We start from the raw sequence: 18,599 nt of genomic DNA, 5'->3' as shown, positions 1-18,599 counted from the left end.
AAAAAAAACTGATAATATTGTACTAATTTTACGATTTATTAGTTTAGTAGACGTGTTTATCGGTGTACGTGCATTTAAAACTCAATAATACTCGATTTTTCTTTAAAATTGTGTTTTCAATATTATCGTCAAAGTTCGATTATCAACAGAGATAATAACTGCAGAGAAAAAAATTGTAATTTTTCGGCAATATATAGGATATTATAGCTTTACGAATATGCGTATTTATTTATAGAGCATTTATGTAATAAAATATCATGAATTTAATAATGTATTAGTCAAATATTTATGTTAATAATAGCAAATTTATATCAATTGTCGATAATGTCAGCGTTCTTCGATTACCTCCGGGCCCTTGGGGCCCTTTTTATACCGCCGAAAATTTGCCCAGGGTTGACGGTCTTTAATAGTATCTCGTCGGTGATGGAAGGCACCCTCGGCGTCCGAACTAGTGACATCTTTTGTCCCTAGAAGAACTGAAGAAACACAGTTGAACAGCTGCACAGCTGTGGCGCTCCAAGCGGAGTCAAGAAACGTAATCGGAGTTTTCCTTTGAAGGTTTTAACTCCGAGTTTGTCAAACGGTTTGACTGGCAGACTGACTTGACAATCAGTTCGTTAACAACCTTGGTTGTTGATCGGTCGGTCGGTCGGTCGGTCGGTCGGTCGGTCAGTCGTTCGTCATGCTTATCGCCGTGTGAATACATTAACTCGTTGTTACACTCACACACACCTGTCGCAGAGATCAAGCCGGGGGGGATTCACCTCGACGTTTCTCACGTCGCACGCGAGTGCCGTCCACCGGGGTATGTCGTCGCGGAGCCGTGCAATACGGTAAAATGTTGCCGCCGCTGGCCGATCAGGATCATTCGCTGACAACCAGGTGAAGATGGAAGATGACGCTGACCTCAGGGAACAATTGTTTCACAACACCGTACGCGAGAATATAGTGAGTAACATTCGCAAATGCTCCCCCAACCGTTGAAAACGCCCATCCTCGCAGAACCACACGGTCGAGTTTCCCGCGCCATCGTTCTCGCAAAAAAAAAAAAAAACTCCGACCTCGGGACCTTCCGTGGGCACACAATACCGAGTCCGAGTGTGGTGCTTCAAGTGGGAATCCCACGGAGATTCACGCCTTTCTCCGGACATTCCTCACCGCGGATGTCGTCACAATTGACCCCTCTGAAATTTCCAAGAAGAATTGAACACGTCTAATATTCATTTCTACCAACGTAGATTAACTTTAATCTAAGTTCAATTTACTCATCTCTTTCCAGGTCTAAAAATTAGAATTAATTGGAATTCTCGTTTCTACCAAGATTAATCTCGATTCAACTCTTTATCTTTTTTGTAATTCTTGAAATTAGAAAAGTAAGTTGTGAACCGAAATTAATCCACATTGATGGACAACGGGATAATGTCCAAGATTAAAATTAATCTACCCCAACGTAGATTAATTTTAATTATACTTGATTTAATTACTTCTATCTTCTTCTAAGAATTAGAAAGAAATAAAAATTAAATTAACCAGAGATTAAAGTTAATCTGTATTAGTAGAAATGGATAAGATATCAAGAGTTCAACTTACGCTTCACATCTTTTTCTAATTCCTAAACATAGGAAAAGATAACTAGAAGACCAAGTTGAAACCAAAATTAAATTAATCTACATTAATAGAAATGTACCTAAGATAAAGAATTCAACTTATGTCTGTTTTTACCACTGTAGTTTAATTTTAATCCCTCAATCTAACTTTTCACCTTTTTCTAGTTTTCTTGAGAAAGATGAAGAGTAGATTGAACCGAGATTAAAGTTAATCTACATTGGCAGAAATAGATATAAATGTCGCATCCGATTGTAGATTCTATGATCAACTCATTGATCACAAAATCGTAATTTTCCACACCATTAGCACGCAAAACTAAGCCTTAAGGTTTAACTGGGATCGTCTACTACGGAATTCAATTTCTAATTTGTAGTCGCTCAAAAATGAGCTTGTAATTAACATGAGAACAATTAAACGACAAAACCATCGCCTACTTGATGAATTGAGGTCGCGGCTGGCTTCGTTTTTAATTGCTCAATCGCAAAAACGCGCCTTATCATTCATGATAATGTCAGTCACGACTGATGCCGTCGAAAGCTTCGACAATTCCACCGCTGTTTGCCGACGTGGATCGACAAACGGTGCCTACTTGTTTATTTATCTTAACGGGACAAATGCCCGTTCGTCCTCGATTAATCGTGGCCGGTGCGAGATTTAAAATTATTTAAGTTTACAAGAGCATGTGTTTACAAGCGAGAGAAGGCCCCTCCCCTCTCCCCCGAATTAATTTTATTTTAGAAACAGTTGTGAAATATTGCCAAGGAAAAAGATGATGTTCCTCCCCCCTCCTCCCATAAAATGTTCTCTGTTTGTCTCTCTTTCTCCGCAGTTTTATAAATAAGGTGCTCAACGAACATCCTTTGTTTAGCGCGAGGTATCGTTCGCTTTATTAATCTTCCGTCATTTATTTCAGTCTCGGCTGCGCTAATATCGAGTGTGAATCTTCAACAGATTCGCCACTTGTGAATAATGTGACTTTACGTCCATATCTAGCGGGGTGTCCCACGAGAAATTGCTGAAACTAATCCAGCTGTCATTAAACCATTTAAGGAATAGGAAAAGTAAAATATCTTTTAATAAAAGACATTTGACAGTTTTATTTATACATAAAATGAAAACGAATATTTTATCATTTAATAAATGTTTATAAAAATATTGATAATTTATATATTTTTGAAATGTTTTTTTTATATCAAGTTTTCTTGTAAATTTACAGAATATATAAGATTAAGAGCAGCAACATTTCAAAAATATGTAATATTAAGATTGACAGTGTTTGGCGTTTTTATAAATATTAAATGTTAAAAATATTTCCGACTAAGACAGTCTTAAAATAAAATAAAACTGCAAGTATTTCTTATTGAAAGATATTTTATTTTTTCTGTTCTTTATGTACATTTAAAAATGACAGCTTATTAGTTTCAGCAATCCTATGAAATACCCTGTAGATTAATCCTAATCTCGATTTAATAAATCATTCTTTATGTTTTTAAATCTCTTATCCGAAATTTTGAATAGAAATACCTGGAAAATCCGGGAATTCTCAGGGAATTTTTTTAAGATTTCAATAAAACGTCCTATTTTATAATTCTTATATCCATTTCTTCGAATGTAAATTAACTTTGATCTCAGTTTGATTTATTCTGTCTTTCTAATTTTTAGAAAAAGATACAAAATTAAAACTGCCCCGTACAACACAAAAGTTTGCAGCAACATTTCTGTATAATTTGCAATGTTAAATATTATTATATTGCTGGAATATGGTAATGTTGTTAGAATGATCTAATGGATTGTGTATCTTAAAAAAACTGGGCGAAAATTAATGCTTAATTAATAATTATAAAAGTGAGCAAAGAATATTACAAGAATATTTATAATTTTTTTAACAGTATCGTGGTGGATTTCGAGTTTTTTAAATAGATGACTTACAAGAGAAGTTTCATAACTGTCCGGAACCGATTTGATTCTCCATGAAATATGTTGTTAAACACGAAAATCTGAGACACGTATTTTTTTATACGTGCGCTAACTCATGTTTAAGGGGTGAAACACCTCTTTGTTTCAAAAAACGGTATTTCTATTTTGAGCCGAATACCGTCGGAAGTATAAAAGACGGAAAAAAATTTTTTGAACAAAAGTTGTACGGTTTCAAGAGTACTTCAAAATGTTATGAAGAGAAAAAATTTTTTTAATTTTTTTGTTTAACAATTGTTAACAAAAAAATTTTTTTTAATTTTTTTTTCTTCACAACATTGAAGTACTCTTGAAACCGTACAACTTTTGTTTAAAAAATTTTTTTCCATCTTTTATACTTCCGACGGTATTCGGCTCGAAATAGAAATACCGTTTTTTTTCAAAGGGGTTTCACCCCTTAAATATGAGTTAGCGCACGTATAAAAAAATACGTGTCTCTCTCTTAGATTTTCGTGTTTAATAACATATTTTATGGAGAATCAAATCGGTTCTGGACAGTTGTGAAACTTCCCTTGTTAGAAATACTATATTTAAATAGATAAAAATAATAGTACAATTAATTCAAAATACATTGTAGGCAAAATACTGTATTTTGCCTATTCACTTTAATTTATAATTTTATTTTCACCTCATTTTAAAATACATAATCCACTTCCTATGAGATTAAATAATAATTTATATTAGAAATATGAATATTAGAGAAAGATGAAAATTAAGTTAAATCTATAATTAAAAGAAGGGCTACGAGCCAGTTACAACAAAAAGAATATTTAATAAACCTTCATACATACATACAGACGTTTCGACACCGATCGGGTCATCTTCAATGTAAACAACAAGCAATAATACATAAATTAAAGGAATATTCGGTCACATAATAAAATCCAGTAAAAACGTCGGTTAATATAGTATTCGTTTTGTGCGGTCCAAATAACGGTGATCTCATCTCGCTCTTTCAATTCTGCAATCTTATATATAATACGCGTTACAATTTAAAATTATCAAATATATATATATATTTTTTTATGCTAATTTAGTACCAATTAAATTACATAGATATCTATACCTTGATTGTCATAATGGTGTAAGTCAGACGCAGAGAGGAAAACGCAGTATTGTTTTTAGTCTCTTGTAAGATTGATAATTATATAAAGAAAGATTGTTGATTAAGTTAAATCTCTCGAGATCAAAGTTAATCTATATTAATAGAAATTGACATTAATCGCAAAGGGATCTGATGGCGAAATTTGACTTTGAATTCATGGCTTGAATTCGTGGATTAGAAAGTAATCCGTTGGGTCTAGGATGTTTCGTATATCGAGTTAAATCTCTGGCTTTCCTTCTCGTTCCTCGTCCTGCTCCTCCTTGGTGCCCGTAATCTCGAAAACTAGCGGGAACGCGTGAACGGAGGAATTTCAATCGTCGATGACGTCTGGCACAAGTACATTCACCCGACGTCGAATGCATCTTGTAAATCGCTGTCGCGAAGGAAGCGGGTCTTGTCGCCCGGCGAACGTGGACGACGTCTTCGTTTTGCGAAGATTCCTCATGACGATGCTCCAAGAAACCGGTCGCTTCGCCGAGAATCCTGAACGACGAAGCCGAAATAGTACTCGAGATCGGAGATCTTTATACAGAAGGAAAAGAAATATCAAAAGAAGTACCTTAGAAAAAGTATATAAAAAAAAAATGTAAGATATAAGAACAAAGTCTAAAGTATAGAAGAAATATAAAATATAAAATATGAAGTGTAATAATAATGTAAAATATAAAAACAATCATAAGTAGAAAACGGATCGAGTGAATAATATATTTAATAATAAACTTTTTGCAACGGATATAACTAATACCCGTTTCTACCAATGTATTAGTTTTTATGTCTAAATCTGTAATTAATTTTAATGTATGTGTAATTAATTTTAATGTCAGTCTAATCAACTCTTTATCTTTTTCTAGTTCTAACGTGCTACATTATAAAAGCGATATCAAAAAATTAACATTTAACATTACCAGTTGAAAAATCATGTTTAATATAAATATAGTATTTTAGATGATCAAATCTTGGGCAACTGGTTTGATTTATACTTTGCCACGGTGGACCTAAAGTCCTATCTATTGTCAAAAACAGAATTTAAAAAAGTTAAGCTGTTTCTGAGAAATCTTGCAGTCGGATAATCGGATGGACGAACTAACACTGAAATTATAAAGTAGCTTGCTACGCCTACTTAATAAATAATAGAATCCTATATTCGCACGATCGAAGAGGTTCTTGGAGCCTAATAAAGTATAAAATATGAAAAATCGAATATAAGAAAAAAGTATGTATAAATAACAAGTATTAATTATGAAAAATGCGCCTTTTTCAAGATCTTAAATTTAAAGGGAAAGCAACATTAAAAAAAAAGATCAGGAAGAAAAAGATTAGGAAGTAATTAGGGAAATATTAGAAAAAAATTGGGAAAATATTAGGAAGTCTCAATTATCTATGATTAAAACTTATAAGAATATGAAATAAAAACTTCTACTTGTTGTTAGATAAAACATGTGTTTACCTAATACCTAGTTTTTGGTAACATATATTCATCGACTTTTACCTCTTTGGAAAGTATCGTGAAAGCACGTTCCACTTCCTTTTCGCGACCTGCCTGGTAATCCAATTGTTTCATTTCCGCATTTAGTTGATCAATCCGGAAGCAGCCGTCACGTGCAATAAAAAAGCAAGAAAGAGGATAAAGATTACGAAATGCAGACGATAAAGTCGCGATCAACATGCAAACTGCGCACAGATTTGTACACGAGCGAGATAAAGCGTCTACGAGTTGGAATTTCAAAGAGCAACTTAATATAATCAAACCCTTGATTCTGTCAAGAGCGTCACAAGATGATGTATTACCATCTTATCTTTGTTTAACATTCGGTGAACAACAAGGATAAAAATGAAATAATATATCATTTACGGAGCACAGCCAGTAAGAAGAAACGAGGAATATTGATATGAAATTCGCGTGATTTTTCAGAGATCGAGAGAATCAAGAGAGAGTTACATCTTTTTCTACGTTCCTGTCTATTTGATGTTTTGTTATTAAATAAAACATCGAATAGATAGGAATAACAGTTATTTAAATAACAGTTTTATTTGAAATAACTGTTATTTAAAATAACTGTTATTTTATTCGATGTTTTAAATAACAGTTATTTTATCATGAAGTTTAATTTCCTTTACCTCCATGTAAATTAAATACGTGCGAAGCAGAGCCAGGATTAGATTGGTGTTCGAAACAAAAAAAAATGCATTTCAAGAAAAGATATTTCTTTCACAGTATGTGAAATATGATAAAAATAATAGTAATTATTGATATTTAATATATCAAATATTAATTTAATAGAAACATATCATTCATTTGCTACAATAATGACAATTTAAAAGTTGTCAATTTTGAGTTGCTTGCAAAAAAGAAAAAACTATATTTAATATTTAAAATAATTTAATATTTAATATTTAAAATTAATATTGTAACGTTTTAATGATTCAAAACGTTCAAACTTATTTTCTGGAAAATTTTATTTTTTAAATTGTGTCGTAGTAGCGAATGAGCGATATCGTCGTATATACGTAGTATATACGTTACGAATATACAGATTATGTGATATGTATGTTTACAAACGAATGAAACATAAATAATTATTAAAATGACAGTAAAATAAGAGTACGTGTACAGTATACCTTTAACATTTATATAAATAATATTGATTCTTGTGAAAATTCACCGAGAAAATGTATTTCTCCATTTAAAGTAATACTTTTCGTGCTGCAAAATTGTCAGTTATTCTATCAAAATTTATATCTACATACATATTTTATTTAATACACAGGAAACGCTCGATTGCAAAGTGAGTGATAATAGTCATCGTTAGCGAATGAATTTAAAATACGTAAAAATTTATACCTATTACCATTCTTCCCCCTTCAATCTTTTTACATGAAGCGAACGCCTCGTTCGCCACACCCTAGTTCCGGCTAGGTACATTGGACTCGCAGAAGATCGGTTCTGTCTCACTTTCATCCGTCCTATTCTCGGCAAGAGGCCGTTGCCAGCAACGATGCCGAAAATGTCACGCACACATGGTTATCCATCCGTAATTATACGGGCTCCGTTATTGCATTCCCCGGGCAAATTAGTATAACATAATTGTTGATTATGTACATACATCATAATGACTACAACGATGACGGCGACAAACTTCAATGTACGCGAAAATGTAAATGCGAAAAAAAACATACATAGAATAGATTGGCGGTTGAATAAACGAACGAAGACTAAGCGAGGCGGTGTATCGATCGGGAAGGATTAATAAATGAAACCGAAACGCACAGACGGTCCCAGGTTGGTCATCGTCGAGCAATTCGATCCGTTGCTTATGCACGAGCTGCTCGTTATCGCGTGGCGCCTAAGCGTGGAAGACCTTGGATCGACGCTCCCTTCTTACATCAATTTGAAATATAATTTATTATTATTAATGAGAGATTATTAGAATAAATACACTTGATATTATATAATTAAGATAATTAGGATAAATAATATTATAAAGGACATACATCACTATGCAAGGTCTTAGAAGCGCGAATAATAAAGATTTATTAATAAATTTCAACAATAGGATAAAGTATAAACGTTTCGGTCTCAATCAGACCATCTTCAGCATAAAACTAACAAATTTAGTAATAAAATCTTAAATTAAATTAACATATTATATGAAAGGATATTTAAAATATAACTTTTGTCAGTTTAATTACGTGAAAATACTCTCGTTTCGTTCAGGTATGTTTAAAGAAGTAATCCGTTTTTTTTTTTAAATAAGATGTTCAAGAATTTGATTGTTGCTCGACGCAGAGACAGAGAGTATCGAAAAGTAATAACCAAGAGAATATTCGCTCTGGCTTGGTAGAATCTTATCATAGGGTTGTCTGTGGTGATGCAGAATCTGGAAATTTATGCGTCGAGCAACAATCAAATTCTTGAACACCTTATTTAAAAAAAAAACGGATTACTTATTTAAACATATCTGAACGAAACGAGAGAGCGTATTTTCACGTAATTAAACTGACAAGAGTTACATTTTAGATATCCTTTCTTTTTTTTTTATATTAAATTTGTTAGTTTTATACTGAAGATGGTCTGATTGAGACCGAAACGTTTATACTTTATCCTATTGTTGAAATTAATAAATCTTTATTCGCTTCTAAGACCTTGGTGTATGCCCTTTATAATATTATTTTGAAATTGAGCTACTAAACTTGTTTATTATTAGGATAAATCTCGGGATAAATACACTTAATAAATATATTATTAAGTGTATATGATTGACAAAAGGAACTTATCATTATCGTATTCAATATGAAAACATGTGAGCTTGATATAGATATAAGAAAGCTAATGTTTATTTGTTTCAGGAATTAATATTCATAATGTTTGTTTGCAATTGGTTCTAAAAACCAAGTATACGATTAATCTTTGAAACAGGATTATTAAAAGTTATTAAAAGTTCTCTTTACTGTGTCGTTACTTTTTATAATAAACTATGATAATGACGTTGCAATTTTTTATGACGATAATGCTAACTAACTAAATGCTAAGGTTGTGCTAAGGCTGGAAAAGTCACTTTGAAAAGTAACCTGTCATCATTACGCGTTACTTACTGAAAAAACTAAAAGTAACAAGTATAACGAAGTAACGAAATAGTAATTTTCAAATTTCGTTATTCGTTACTAGAAATTGTAACTTAATTACCATTACCGTTACTCATCATAGGAAAAGTAATTACGTAAAAAAAAGTAACGAAAAAGGTAACTTCGTTACTTTTTTTATGTAACTACTTTTTTATACAACCCTGCTTTGAAATTTGTAGTGTTTACCGATTGATATTTAAAAATACCACGTCAGACAAAAGAACAAAGGCAGTTCAGAGTTTAAAATTTCAGCCGCAATATATGGCTTCGTTTACCGACGCATTTTCCGTATTTTCTGATGTTGGAGGTATTCTTCTAATCGCTGTGAATGGCAATGAACGACACTCAACGTGATTTACGTAACGTGATGTGACGACATCAATTGCTAAGCATTCAATTATCATGAGTCATAGTTCTAGTATTTGCAAAAATTCTGTTCCACATTTTTGACCTATTTTTTTTCATGGTAGTCCCTTATCTCTTCATGATTACTATCACTTATCACTTAAGGTACACGCTGTAACTGTACAATAACTATTCAACAGCTTATAAACTGAATTCACAACTGAAAAGAATATCTCGTAATATTTAAAAAGATCTAATATAACTTATATAATTAATTTAAAAAATCATTGTTAATTTAATTATTTATATATATAATTATTATATAATATATTACATATAATGCATCGTACATTATATATTAATATATACATATTAATATATGTATAATTATATATATTAATTATATTAATAATTATACATAAATATGTATATATTAATATACTATTAAAAAAACATAATTTTTTGCAGATATATCTGCTGCTTTTTTTGCTGCTATATATCTCAAGTTACGCGCTGATCGCGCGTTTTAGACGCCGGGATCGCGAGGACTACCTGTCGGTGGACGAGGATGAGGCCACCGTGTACAGGATCAGCCTCTGGTTATGCACGGTCGCCCTGGCGATTTCCGTCGGCGCGACTCTCCTACTTCCGGTGTCTATCGCCAGTAATGAGGTTCTCATCTTATATCCAAACAGCTACTACGTCAAGTGGCTTAATAGCTCCCTCATCCAAGGTAAAATCTTGAACTGAATAACCTGGGAAAAATATATTTCAACATGAGTCACTCGAGATATATAATTAAAAAACACAGATGCACACGTAAATGACAGAAGGACTGATAAAGAGATAAATAAATAGATAGAGTAGCCTTTTTTTTATTCTGTGACAATCATCTAGAAACAATCACATCATAATTCGAGATAATATTACAAATATAAAAAATTAATATTAAGATAAATATATATAAAAGATTAAAGATTAAAGAATTAATTAGCTTTAAAAGATTAAAGCATCAATAAAATGAAGGAAGCAGAACAAGATATGAAAACAATGAATTCGTCTGATATAATTCAATCCTCAATTTATATCTCTGTAGTAAATTTGTAGTTTACATTTCGTAAACGTTATATCATATAACAAGATTAATAATTTCCATTGACAGGTCTATGGAACCACGTGTTCCTATTCTCAAACTTATCGCTTTTCGTGTTTCTGCCTTTCGCCTATCTCTTCACGGAGTCGGAGGGTTTCGAAGGCCATAAAAAGGTGAGACAAAATTCTGAAAGATTCCTAATAATAAGTCCCCAAACCTTTTTTATGACTATTTTGCAATCATAGGGCGTGATGGCAAGGGTGTATGAGACAGTAACAGTTCTCTGTCTCTTGGGTACTCTCGTATTAGGAATGACCTATGTCCTGTCGGCCCTGTTGGATTATCAAAACTCAAGTTTACACACGTTGCTCAGTAAGTAATGCACATTATGTCGCAAAACCGTATTTTTTTACAATTTAGATATATTCATATACGACATCCATCGCGACTTTATCAGCATAGTTACATAAATTCGAGTGAGACTACCGACGTGATATAATCTACTTTACAGATTTATGGAGTTATTATTTGCCTTTTCTATATTCCTGCGTCTCGTTCGTCGGCGTAGTAATGTTATTACGTAAGTATCATACATTTTCTATTATCTACGCAGCAGAAAAAAAATTAATTTGTAATATTTTTCAAACATATTTTTTCCGAGAACTAACTCATGTGTGTGAATTGCTCATTCCTCAGTATGCACTCCAGTAGGATTCGTACGACTGTTCGATGTGGTGGGGTCGTTTCTTGTTAAACCCCAATTTCTAAAGAACTTAGATGATGAGTTCTTCGCATATAGATTAGAGGAGAACTGTATCCGCAGAAGGTAGCATCTCTTTCTTTTTTTCCTTATATTTTTATATGCATTGAATATCATAGTTGTCTAGTGTTTATATATATATATATATATATACAATTCAGCGTATGTTCAGATTACAGCACGTAAAAGCTACGGGGAAATCGTACGTATCGCCGGTGCCGATGTCGCCGGCGATGAACTGCGTCTTGTCGTCGCACGAGGACGACGAGCCGCTACTGTGCATAAGTCCGGATCTGCTGTGTCTAAGGAACGGTGCTCTGCAAAAGGGTCTTTCTCAACGGCTGCACGACATTCAGAAGCGGCGACAGCTGCTGGATCAACAGCGAAGAACCTGGTGGGTCCGGCGCACGCTACTTTATCCAGTAGCGATGATGGCGCTGCTCATTCTGTCCACCGCCACGGCTCTATTAGCAGTGCAAAACACTGTAGAATTACTGATAGGCATCAAGGCGTTGCCGTTGAGCACGAGGGTTCGTATTTACTTCCCTTTGAATTAACCGACCTTCTAGTCGTGAATTTTGCTGCAATCATTAATTTGAGTCATCGTTATTTTGTATTGATGATGAATTTATAAATTTTACATGCTGCAATTAAAGAGTTGATGAATTTATTCTAATAAAAAGAAACAGATTTCAAATTTCTCAAAAAATTTATTTCACAAATAAATTATTTAATGATTTTGTTCGGTGATGGCATTTTTATTAACCGATCTTGTTTCACTTTTTTTTTATATAGCATAAATCTTAATTTTACTTTGAAAAATTATAAAGTCGTTTTTAATTTTAACAGCAATTTACGCTCGGCATCAGTTCCCTGTCCAAGCTCGGACCCATCGGTGCGGCCATCGAGGTGGCGGTGATTCTTTATCTGGCCGTAACTAGCGCGATTGGCCTGTACACTTTACCAGGTGTGAGAATGGTCCAACCAAGGTTCCGTTCCACGCCACTCACCCATCTCATCGCAAATTGCGCTCTCTTGCTTGTGCTAAGTTCAGCGTTACCGCTGTTATCGCGAATACTAGGTAAGACACGAATGAATGTTTTTATTTATATCCCGCACGCACGTCTCAATTCCAACCATCTTGCTCCATTATATTCTGAAATAATTGAAAATTAACAATAGATCTGCTTGCTTGTTTTTTCTCGTTCAGACAATATAGATATACAATCTGGGGTGTATTCAGGAATTCAAGGTATTATCATTTTATAAAATTTAAACAAAATAAATTATCATTTTATCCTTGTTGTTCACCAATAATCCTATCAAATAAGGATAAAATGATACTTGGATGCATCCAGATAAAATTTCTGAATGCAGCCCTGCATATTTACAGGGTTTTTTTTTTTACTAATATTATTTCAATGATGGATTCTTCGATCAATTTGGAATTAATATTTTTATTAACAAAGATGTCAAAATACAAGTAATTTTCGAGTTATAAACGATCGAGAAAAGATTCGCGAACGGAATATCAAAAATAATTATAACAAAATTACTATTTGTTATTATTATAATTATAACAAAAATACATTTAAAAGAAGTGATACTAGAGCGCAGAGTATTACATGATTGACATTATATTACTATTGCTCTGCTCACGTTTCTCCTACTTTTCCCAGGAATGACAAACTTTGATCTACTGGGTGATTTTGGACGCATCGAGTGGCTTGGTAACTTCAAGCTCGTTCTCCTCTACAATCTGATCTTCGCGACGGCGGCGATCAGCTGCCTGACCACCAAGTTCACGGCGACCGTGCGCAAGGAGATCTACGCTCGTCTGAGAAGCAGCCTGCTCGGCATCTTTAGGACCACGAGCGTCACCGCCGATGCGAAGAAATATTCATCATCGTCAGGGATATTTTATATAAAGGAAGATTAGACTGATTTGTTATATTATTATATAATTAATATAAACAACCGAGAGAGAAAAGAGACGCCGGGATCTTGCGAAAGTTTGCCTGGTTTTTTTATGTTTTTGTATGCAGAATTATAAGGAGCTTCTCTCGAACTTCTCGAAGACGTGAGAAATTTGTCGCACGACGTATGTAAGAAGAACGGAGGCAGAGAGTTTTCGAATTTGTTGATCTTTGGACGTGCCAATCCTTCGATGCTTTGGAACTCTTGGACTCTTGGATCGTTAGATTCTCACGTGCTCGAGCGATCACGTCGAAGTCCTCTGTATTTTCATATTCCAAGATTCCGAAACTGTTCGTTTATTTTAATTTTTTTAAGAATTCATGGATCCAATATATAAAACATATTAAATATATGACAGTATATTTAAATAAAGACGCCTTGCGTCGTGACTGAGAGATTGGCTTTTCCAAGGAACTAAATCGATTTACGTTGAAATCATCGGTAAACTTCATCAGCGATCCGAATGTAATCTTGAGATTTCTTTTTTAAAAGAGCCATACACTTTTGCACGCTTTTGCTCCCATGCCATCGAGAATTGCTGCATTGAAGAGCCAACGAAACTTTCGTGAGAGCCTAAAAGTTTATCGCTTAGTATAAGCGAACACTAGTGATTATTTGTAATTAAGAAGCGCGAGGCCAGTCAAGGACATGTCCGATAAGGATAACAAGGCGGTCATATCCGTAATACGTAGCATTAAATATTTATTTATTACATTAATACTAATTTTTAAGAATATATTTGTCCGGGCACGGAACAAGGACTCGGCAAGTCCGTCGGCAAGGACATCGAGTGAGTCGTGCGTATATGTATATACGCATGGCAATCGAATGATTAACTTATAATATTAACTTATAATGGATGGTAAGGACTGCAAGGAGGATACGATACGACCTAGGTTGCGCAAGATATTGAATGAAATTTTTCATCAATAGTATATCTGACACAAAAATCTATCCTCCACGGAAAGAACATTCGATGGATGTTTATTTACCTTCGAACGTGTTCCCATTTTACAATTGCCAGCTGTCGTGCTTGGAGGGAGAAATGTAGTTTCAATTTAAGTAATAAATTTTAATGACTGCTCGAAATAAAAACCTAAGAAATATTATTAACTAGATTAAGAGACTAAGTCCACAATCTTGCTTTAAGAGGCCATAAACTGTAAGCTGTAAGTTGTAAGTGACAATATATCGGCCACAGAACTTAAGCTTTTAGGCCGTAAGAATTGGGTTTTGCTCAGTTCATTTAAGTTTAACGATTAAAGCCTAAAGACTGCGCAAAAACAATTTAAAGACAGAAATTATTGTCACTTAATCTCTTTCGATTTATGACTCAAGGCCTTTAAAGCAAGATTATGGACCGAGCATATAACACGAAAACGTAAAAAAATTGTTTAACGACATCTCGTGCGAAAAAAGAAATGTTTTTAGACTGAATGAACCGTAATAAAATGAGATTTTAAAAGACTTATACATATTCTAATTGTATAAAGCGTATAACATTATAATAAATCACACGATTTTTTAAACACTTGCGATGAGATGATGAAGGAAGCTAATGAAACTGTTTCATAAGCAGAGAAATTATAATGAAATACAAATTTCGAAAAATATCTTTCATTTAAAAAAGCCGCCTTGAATCTTTGGAATATCACAGATGATGGTTTAGGCTTTTTAATACGAAAAAACCTTATTTATTATCATTTTAATCCTATTAGATTAGAATAACATCAAAATATTAAGACAGCTCTGTGCTTCTTGTATCTAATGCCCATTTCTACCAATGTAGTTTAACCTTGATCTCGGTTCAACTTACTCTTCATCTTTTTCTAGTTTCAAGAATAAGAAAAAGATGAAGAGTAAGTTGAACCGAGATTAAAGTTAATCTACATTGGTAGAAATGAGCATAAATCTGTGTCACGTTTTAGTTCTAATCACATTTTTACAAATATTTACATATCTTTTTGTCTACATGACTACTTTACATTGTCGTATTTTCCTTTTGTTTTAATTTGCGTTGATTTAACCCTCCTGGTCTGTTTGCCCAAAATGCAATTTATTTTTTTACTTAATATTTCATTTACAAACTTTTCTTCGATAACTTTGTGTTAATGTAAGACCTATTTTTTGTGATTTTTAAATATTTTTTAAGGGCTTTTTAATCATATTGATCAAATAATGATATAATCATGTAGTAAATTTGAATACAGACAAGCAGGATTATTTTATTTGAATCAATACAACGTTAGAAGTGTACAAACTACTATTATCAAATTAAATATAATTCATAGATAAACCTATTACTGCATAATGCCATGCAATTCAATCATGTATCACTCCGTTGTGTCCATTTTTAGATGGTATTTGTGTAATGTCCTGATGATGGTATGCGCCGAAATACCGTGACGCACAATCGAATAACAACTGGGTTTTGACACATCCACCACGGTGGAACCGATCCTGCGCATATCGATCTGCTTCTTGAGATTATTAGAACTGTGGAAGACACCGTCAAGCACTGGCCACAATGCGCGAAACTCGTCTGGGTGCAGACTGCTCGGCTCTTTACTAACGTTGGCACTGGTGAGCGCAAGTGGACCAACGATTTGAACAACGCTGCGAATGAACTTGTCGTTGGGCACACGGATACCCACAGTGTCAATGCCTGGATTCAGATCCTTGTTCAGAGCAGATGTGCGTCGCAGGCATATTGTGTACGGTCCAGGAAGCAAATCCTCCAGCATACCAGCTGGAATGTCATCTATGATGCCCCATATACCTACTTCCTTGACATTACTTAAGCAAACGGCCAATGGTTTTTTCTCGTCTCGTTGCTTGATCTCGTATAGACGCTGGATGGCGTGCGAATTAGCAGCCAGACAAGCCAGACCATACACCGTGTCTGTCGGCACTGCGATCACTTTTCCCTGCTGCAATAACTCCGCTGCCATTGCAACGCTACGGTCACCACCACAGAAGAAGTGCTTCTCTTGTGGTCCGAGCATCTTTAGCTCTTCCTTAGCTTTATTCATAATAACTTTCATGGGACCCATTGAGCTGGGATTCATGATAGATCTAATGCTTGCAGTATTCCACTTCTGTAAAGAGAAGAAAACCATTAAGAACTTTGTGAAAAAAAATCAGTAATATTGAAATAATCCTTAATTATGTCATGTTTTCCCGTTTTGATACACAAAAAAGTTTCTAATTGATTCATTTTTTTTTATTTATCAAATTTTAATTTAGATATTCATCAAGTTGTTTCTTTCCTGAAAAGTGGAATGTAATGTTTTATTTTTTCTTTCTTTTATCTAATGAGAATCTAGATTTTTTATATTAACACTGAATGAAAATTTATCCACATAATTAAGGAATTTTTTAAACACTTTTTTCTACTTTATAAGTTGTTATGTGTTAGACTAATTGAACTACCGCTACTTTTATATAAAAAAAATTAAATTTAATGTTAAATAATCTTATTAATTTTAAACTATTAAAATTTCAATAACAAAAAATATACTATAAAATAACAAATTAAAACCAAACTCATAAAAGTACAAAAGTAAAAAATTATTAAAAATTCACAGTAGTGTTCTAGGATTAAATGATATCTCAAACTCTAAGATGGAATACAGTTATACGATACACAATCTCTAATTTCTCTTCTATCTATTATAATTTTACTTCCTTTCTCTGTTTTATAAAAATATTTCCATCTTCTATCTCCTTTTCTGATGCAATCTCCCACATTCTATCTACAACAAGCCCTCCCCCAACTCTAATCTTCCTTAGTTCTACTTCTAATTTAAAGTTTCTCCAGAATTTCGCAGAAATGACAATAAGTTAAGAATGATTTACATCAAATAGTAATTTCAGAAGTGTAACATTTTCCTCCCCCATACTTGCGATCGTCTTGAATTACCTGTGAGATTAATCGACTCGCCACGTGTGAGCACATTCGTGATTGCAGCATCTATAGAAGAGTGTCATAGGTTCGTCGGCGGACCGCGTTTGTATCTGCTTGAAGTAAGCACGTGGATGTGAACACTTGGGGCAACGTTCATCCGTCGAATCTACTCCCATCCATGCGGATTCAGCGTCAATAATGTCAGCACGCTCTTTGCCCGTAAAGTAAGTGCGTGAACTTATTCGGGACCTTATTGGAAAAATATATGGACACGTGGGGCATGCGAATCGATTGCCCGATGGATGCTCCCGGAATCTGAGAAGATTAGCGCAGAACGGACAGAACCGCAATACCATTCTTTATTCTTGGACGTCAAATGTCTCGTATTTATTTTACAGTCTACCTCTGCACTCCGCAGATACGCCACAGGGCCTATAAACTGCTGTAATCTTACATTTGTAAAATTTATATTTATAGATAAAGGAAAAAGGATATATAATTGCTGTACGGAAATAAAATATTTTAGGATAAAGTTTATAGGGAATAAAGCGGTATTATCTTCTTTAGTTTAAACCCTTTTATTCACCGTACATTACACTTGCCGTCGCGAACGACCGTTTTTTATACAAAGAGTTCGAAAGTCTTCTAGAATGTTCCGCGTCAATAATTTCCGGTAACTTGTCACACTGTGTTCTTTCCACGCTACATGTGCTCCGATTTCGTTTACGAAATAAATTATTTACTCCGAATCAATTAAATTACCTCGAATGCAGTATTAGGCCTAACTCCGAATTTTACCGAATTACAAGAACGACCACTACTCCAAAATCACCGAGATATATTTTATACGACTTGGACACACAGTATATACAGTAGCGCAACTCTCTGTCGGTACTTTTGATGTTAGTGTTGGCCAAAATGGCTACGTTTACACCGTGCGCTTAGTCCGCGACCTATACGATAGATGTCTTTGTTTAACCTACAGGATAAACAAGGACACCTATTGTATAGGTCGCGGCCTAAATGCACGGTGTAAACGTAGTCATCGAAGTGCGCGGCCCTGACGCGATTAAAAATCCTCTAAATTTAGGGGAAAATCCCCTGATCTGGCAACACTGGTGCGCATGCGCGAAATAAGCAAGTTACCTAGCGTAAACCTAGCGTTCCTATTGTTGGATTCACACTGCATCCGATTTTCGTCGTACGA

At 34.0% G+C, this 18,599-nt stretch overlaps 3 protein-coding genes across 3 annotated transcripts; 1 reads left to right on the top strand and 2 right to left on the bottom strand.

Moving 5' to 3' along the window:
- Positions 1 to 627: 627 nt before the first annotated feature.
- lili (LMBR1-like protein lilipod) lies at positions 628 to 14,580 on the top strand. The gene is made up of 9 exons (XM_018456046.1): positions 628 to 948; positions 10,124 to 10,388; positions 10,818 to 10,921; positions 10,994 to 11,120; positions 11,260 to 11,328; positions 11,445 to 11,574; positions 11,681 to 12,038; positions 12,358 to 12,589; positions 13,188 to 14,580. The coding sequence occupies exons 1-9, from the start codon at positions 889 to 891 to the stop codon at positions 13,445 to 13,447; spliced, it is 1,605 nt and encodes a 534-aa protein (XP_018311548.1). The 5' UTR covers positions 628 to 888; the 3' UTR covers positions 13,448 to 14,580.
- Positions 14,581 to 15,818: 1,238 nt separating this feature from the next.
- Tcs1 (Threonyl-carbamoyl synthesis 1) lies at positions 15,819 to 16,553 on the bottom strand. The gene has a single exon (XM_018456036.1). The coding sequence runs from the start codon at positions 16,551 to 16,553 to the stop codon at positions 15,819 to 15,821; it is 735 nt and encodes a 244-aa protein (XP_018311538.1).
- Positions 16,514 to 17,818, bottom strand: Polr3K (RNA polymerase III subunit K). The gene is made up of 2 exons (XM_018456044.1): positions 17,408 to 17,818; positions 16,514 to 16,583 (listed from the first exon to the last, which is right to left on the bottom strand). The coding sequence occupies exon 1, from the start codon at positions 17,746 to 17,748 to the stop codon at positions 17,416 to 17,418; it is 333 nt and encodes a 110-aa protein (XP_018311546.1). The 5' UTR covers positions 17,749 to 17,818; the 3' UTR covers positions 16,514 to 16,583; positions 17,408 to 17,415.
- Between the last annotated feature and the right edge of the window lie 781 nt (positions 17,819 to 18,599).

The sequence above is a fragment of the Mycetomoellerius zeteki genome, unplaced genomic scaffold (genome assembly GCF_001594055.1).
Source record: "Mycetomoellerius zeteki isolate Tzet28-1 unplaced genomic scaffold, Tzet1.0 scaffold535, whole genome shotgun sequence".
Classification (NCBI taxonomy): Eukaryota; Metazoa; Arthropoda; class Insecta; order Hymenoptera; family Formicidae; genus Mycetomoellerius; species Mycetomoellerius zeteki.
This window is presented reverse-complemented; position numbering and strand designations above follow the sequence as displayed.

Excerpts from the sequence above, each read along its gene's own strand:
- lili (XM_018456046.1), top strand. The coding sequence starts at position 889 with ATGGAAGATGACGCTGACCTCAGGGAACAATTGTTTCACAACACCGTA. Across the intron at positions 10,389-10,817 it reads TAATAGCTCCCTCATCCAAG|GTCTATGGAACCACGTGTTC; the intron begins GTAAAATCTTGA and ends TTCCATTGACAG. Across the intron at positions 10,922-10,993 it reads GTTTCGAAGGCCATAAAAAG|GGCGTGATGGCAAGGGTGTA; the intron begins GTGAGACAAAAT and ends TTGCAATCATAG.
- Polr3K (XM_018456044.1), bottom strand. The coding sequence starts at position 17,748 with ATGGTATTGCGGTTCTGTCCGTTCTGCGCTAATCTTCTCAGATTCCGG.
- Tcs1 (XM_018456036.1), bottom strand. The coding sequence starts at position 16,553 with ATGAATCCCAGCTCAATGGGTCCCATGAAAGTTATTATGAATAAAGCT.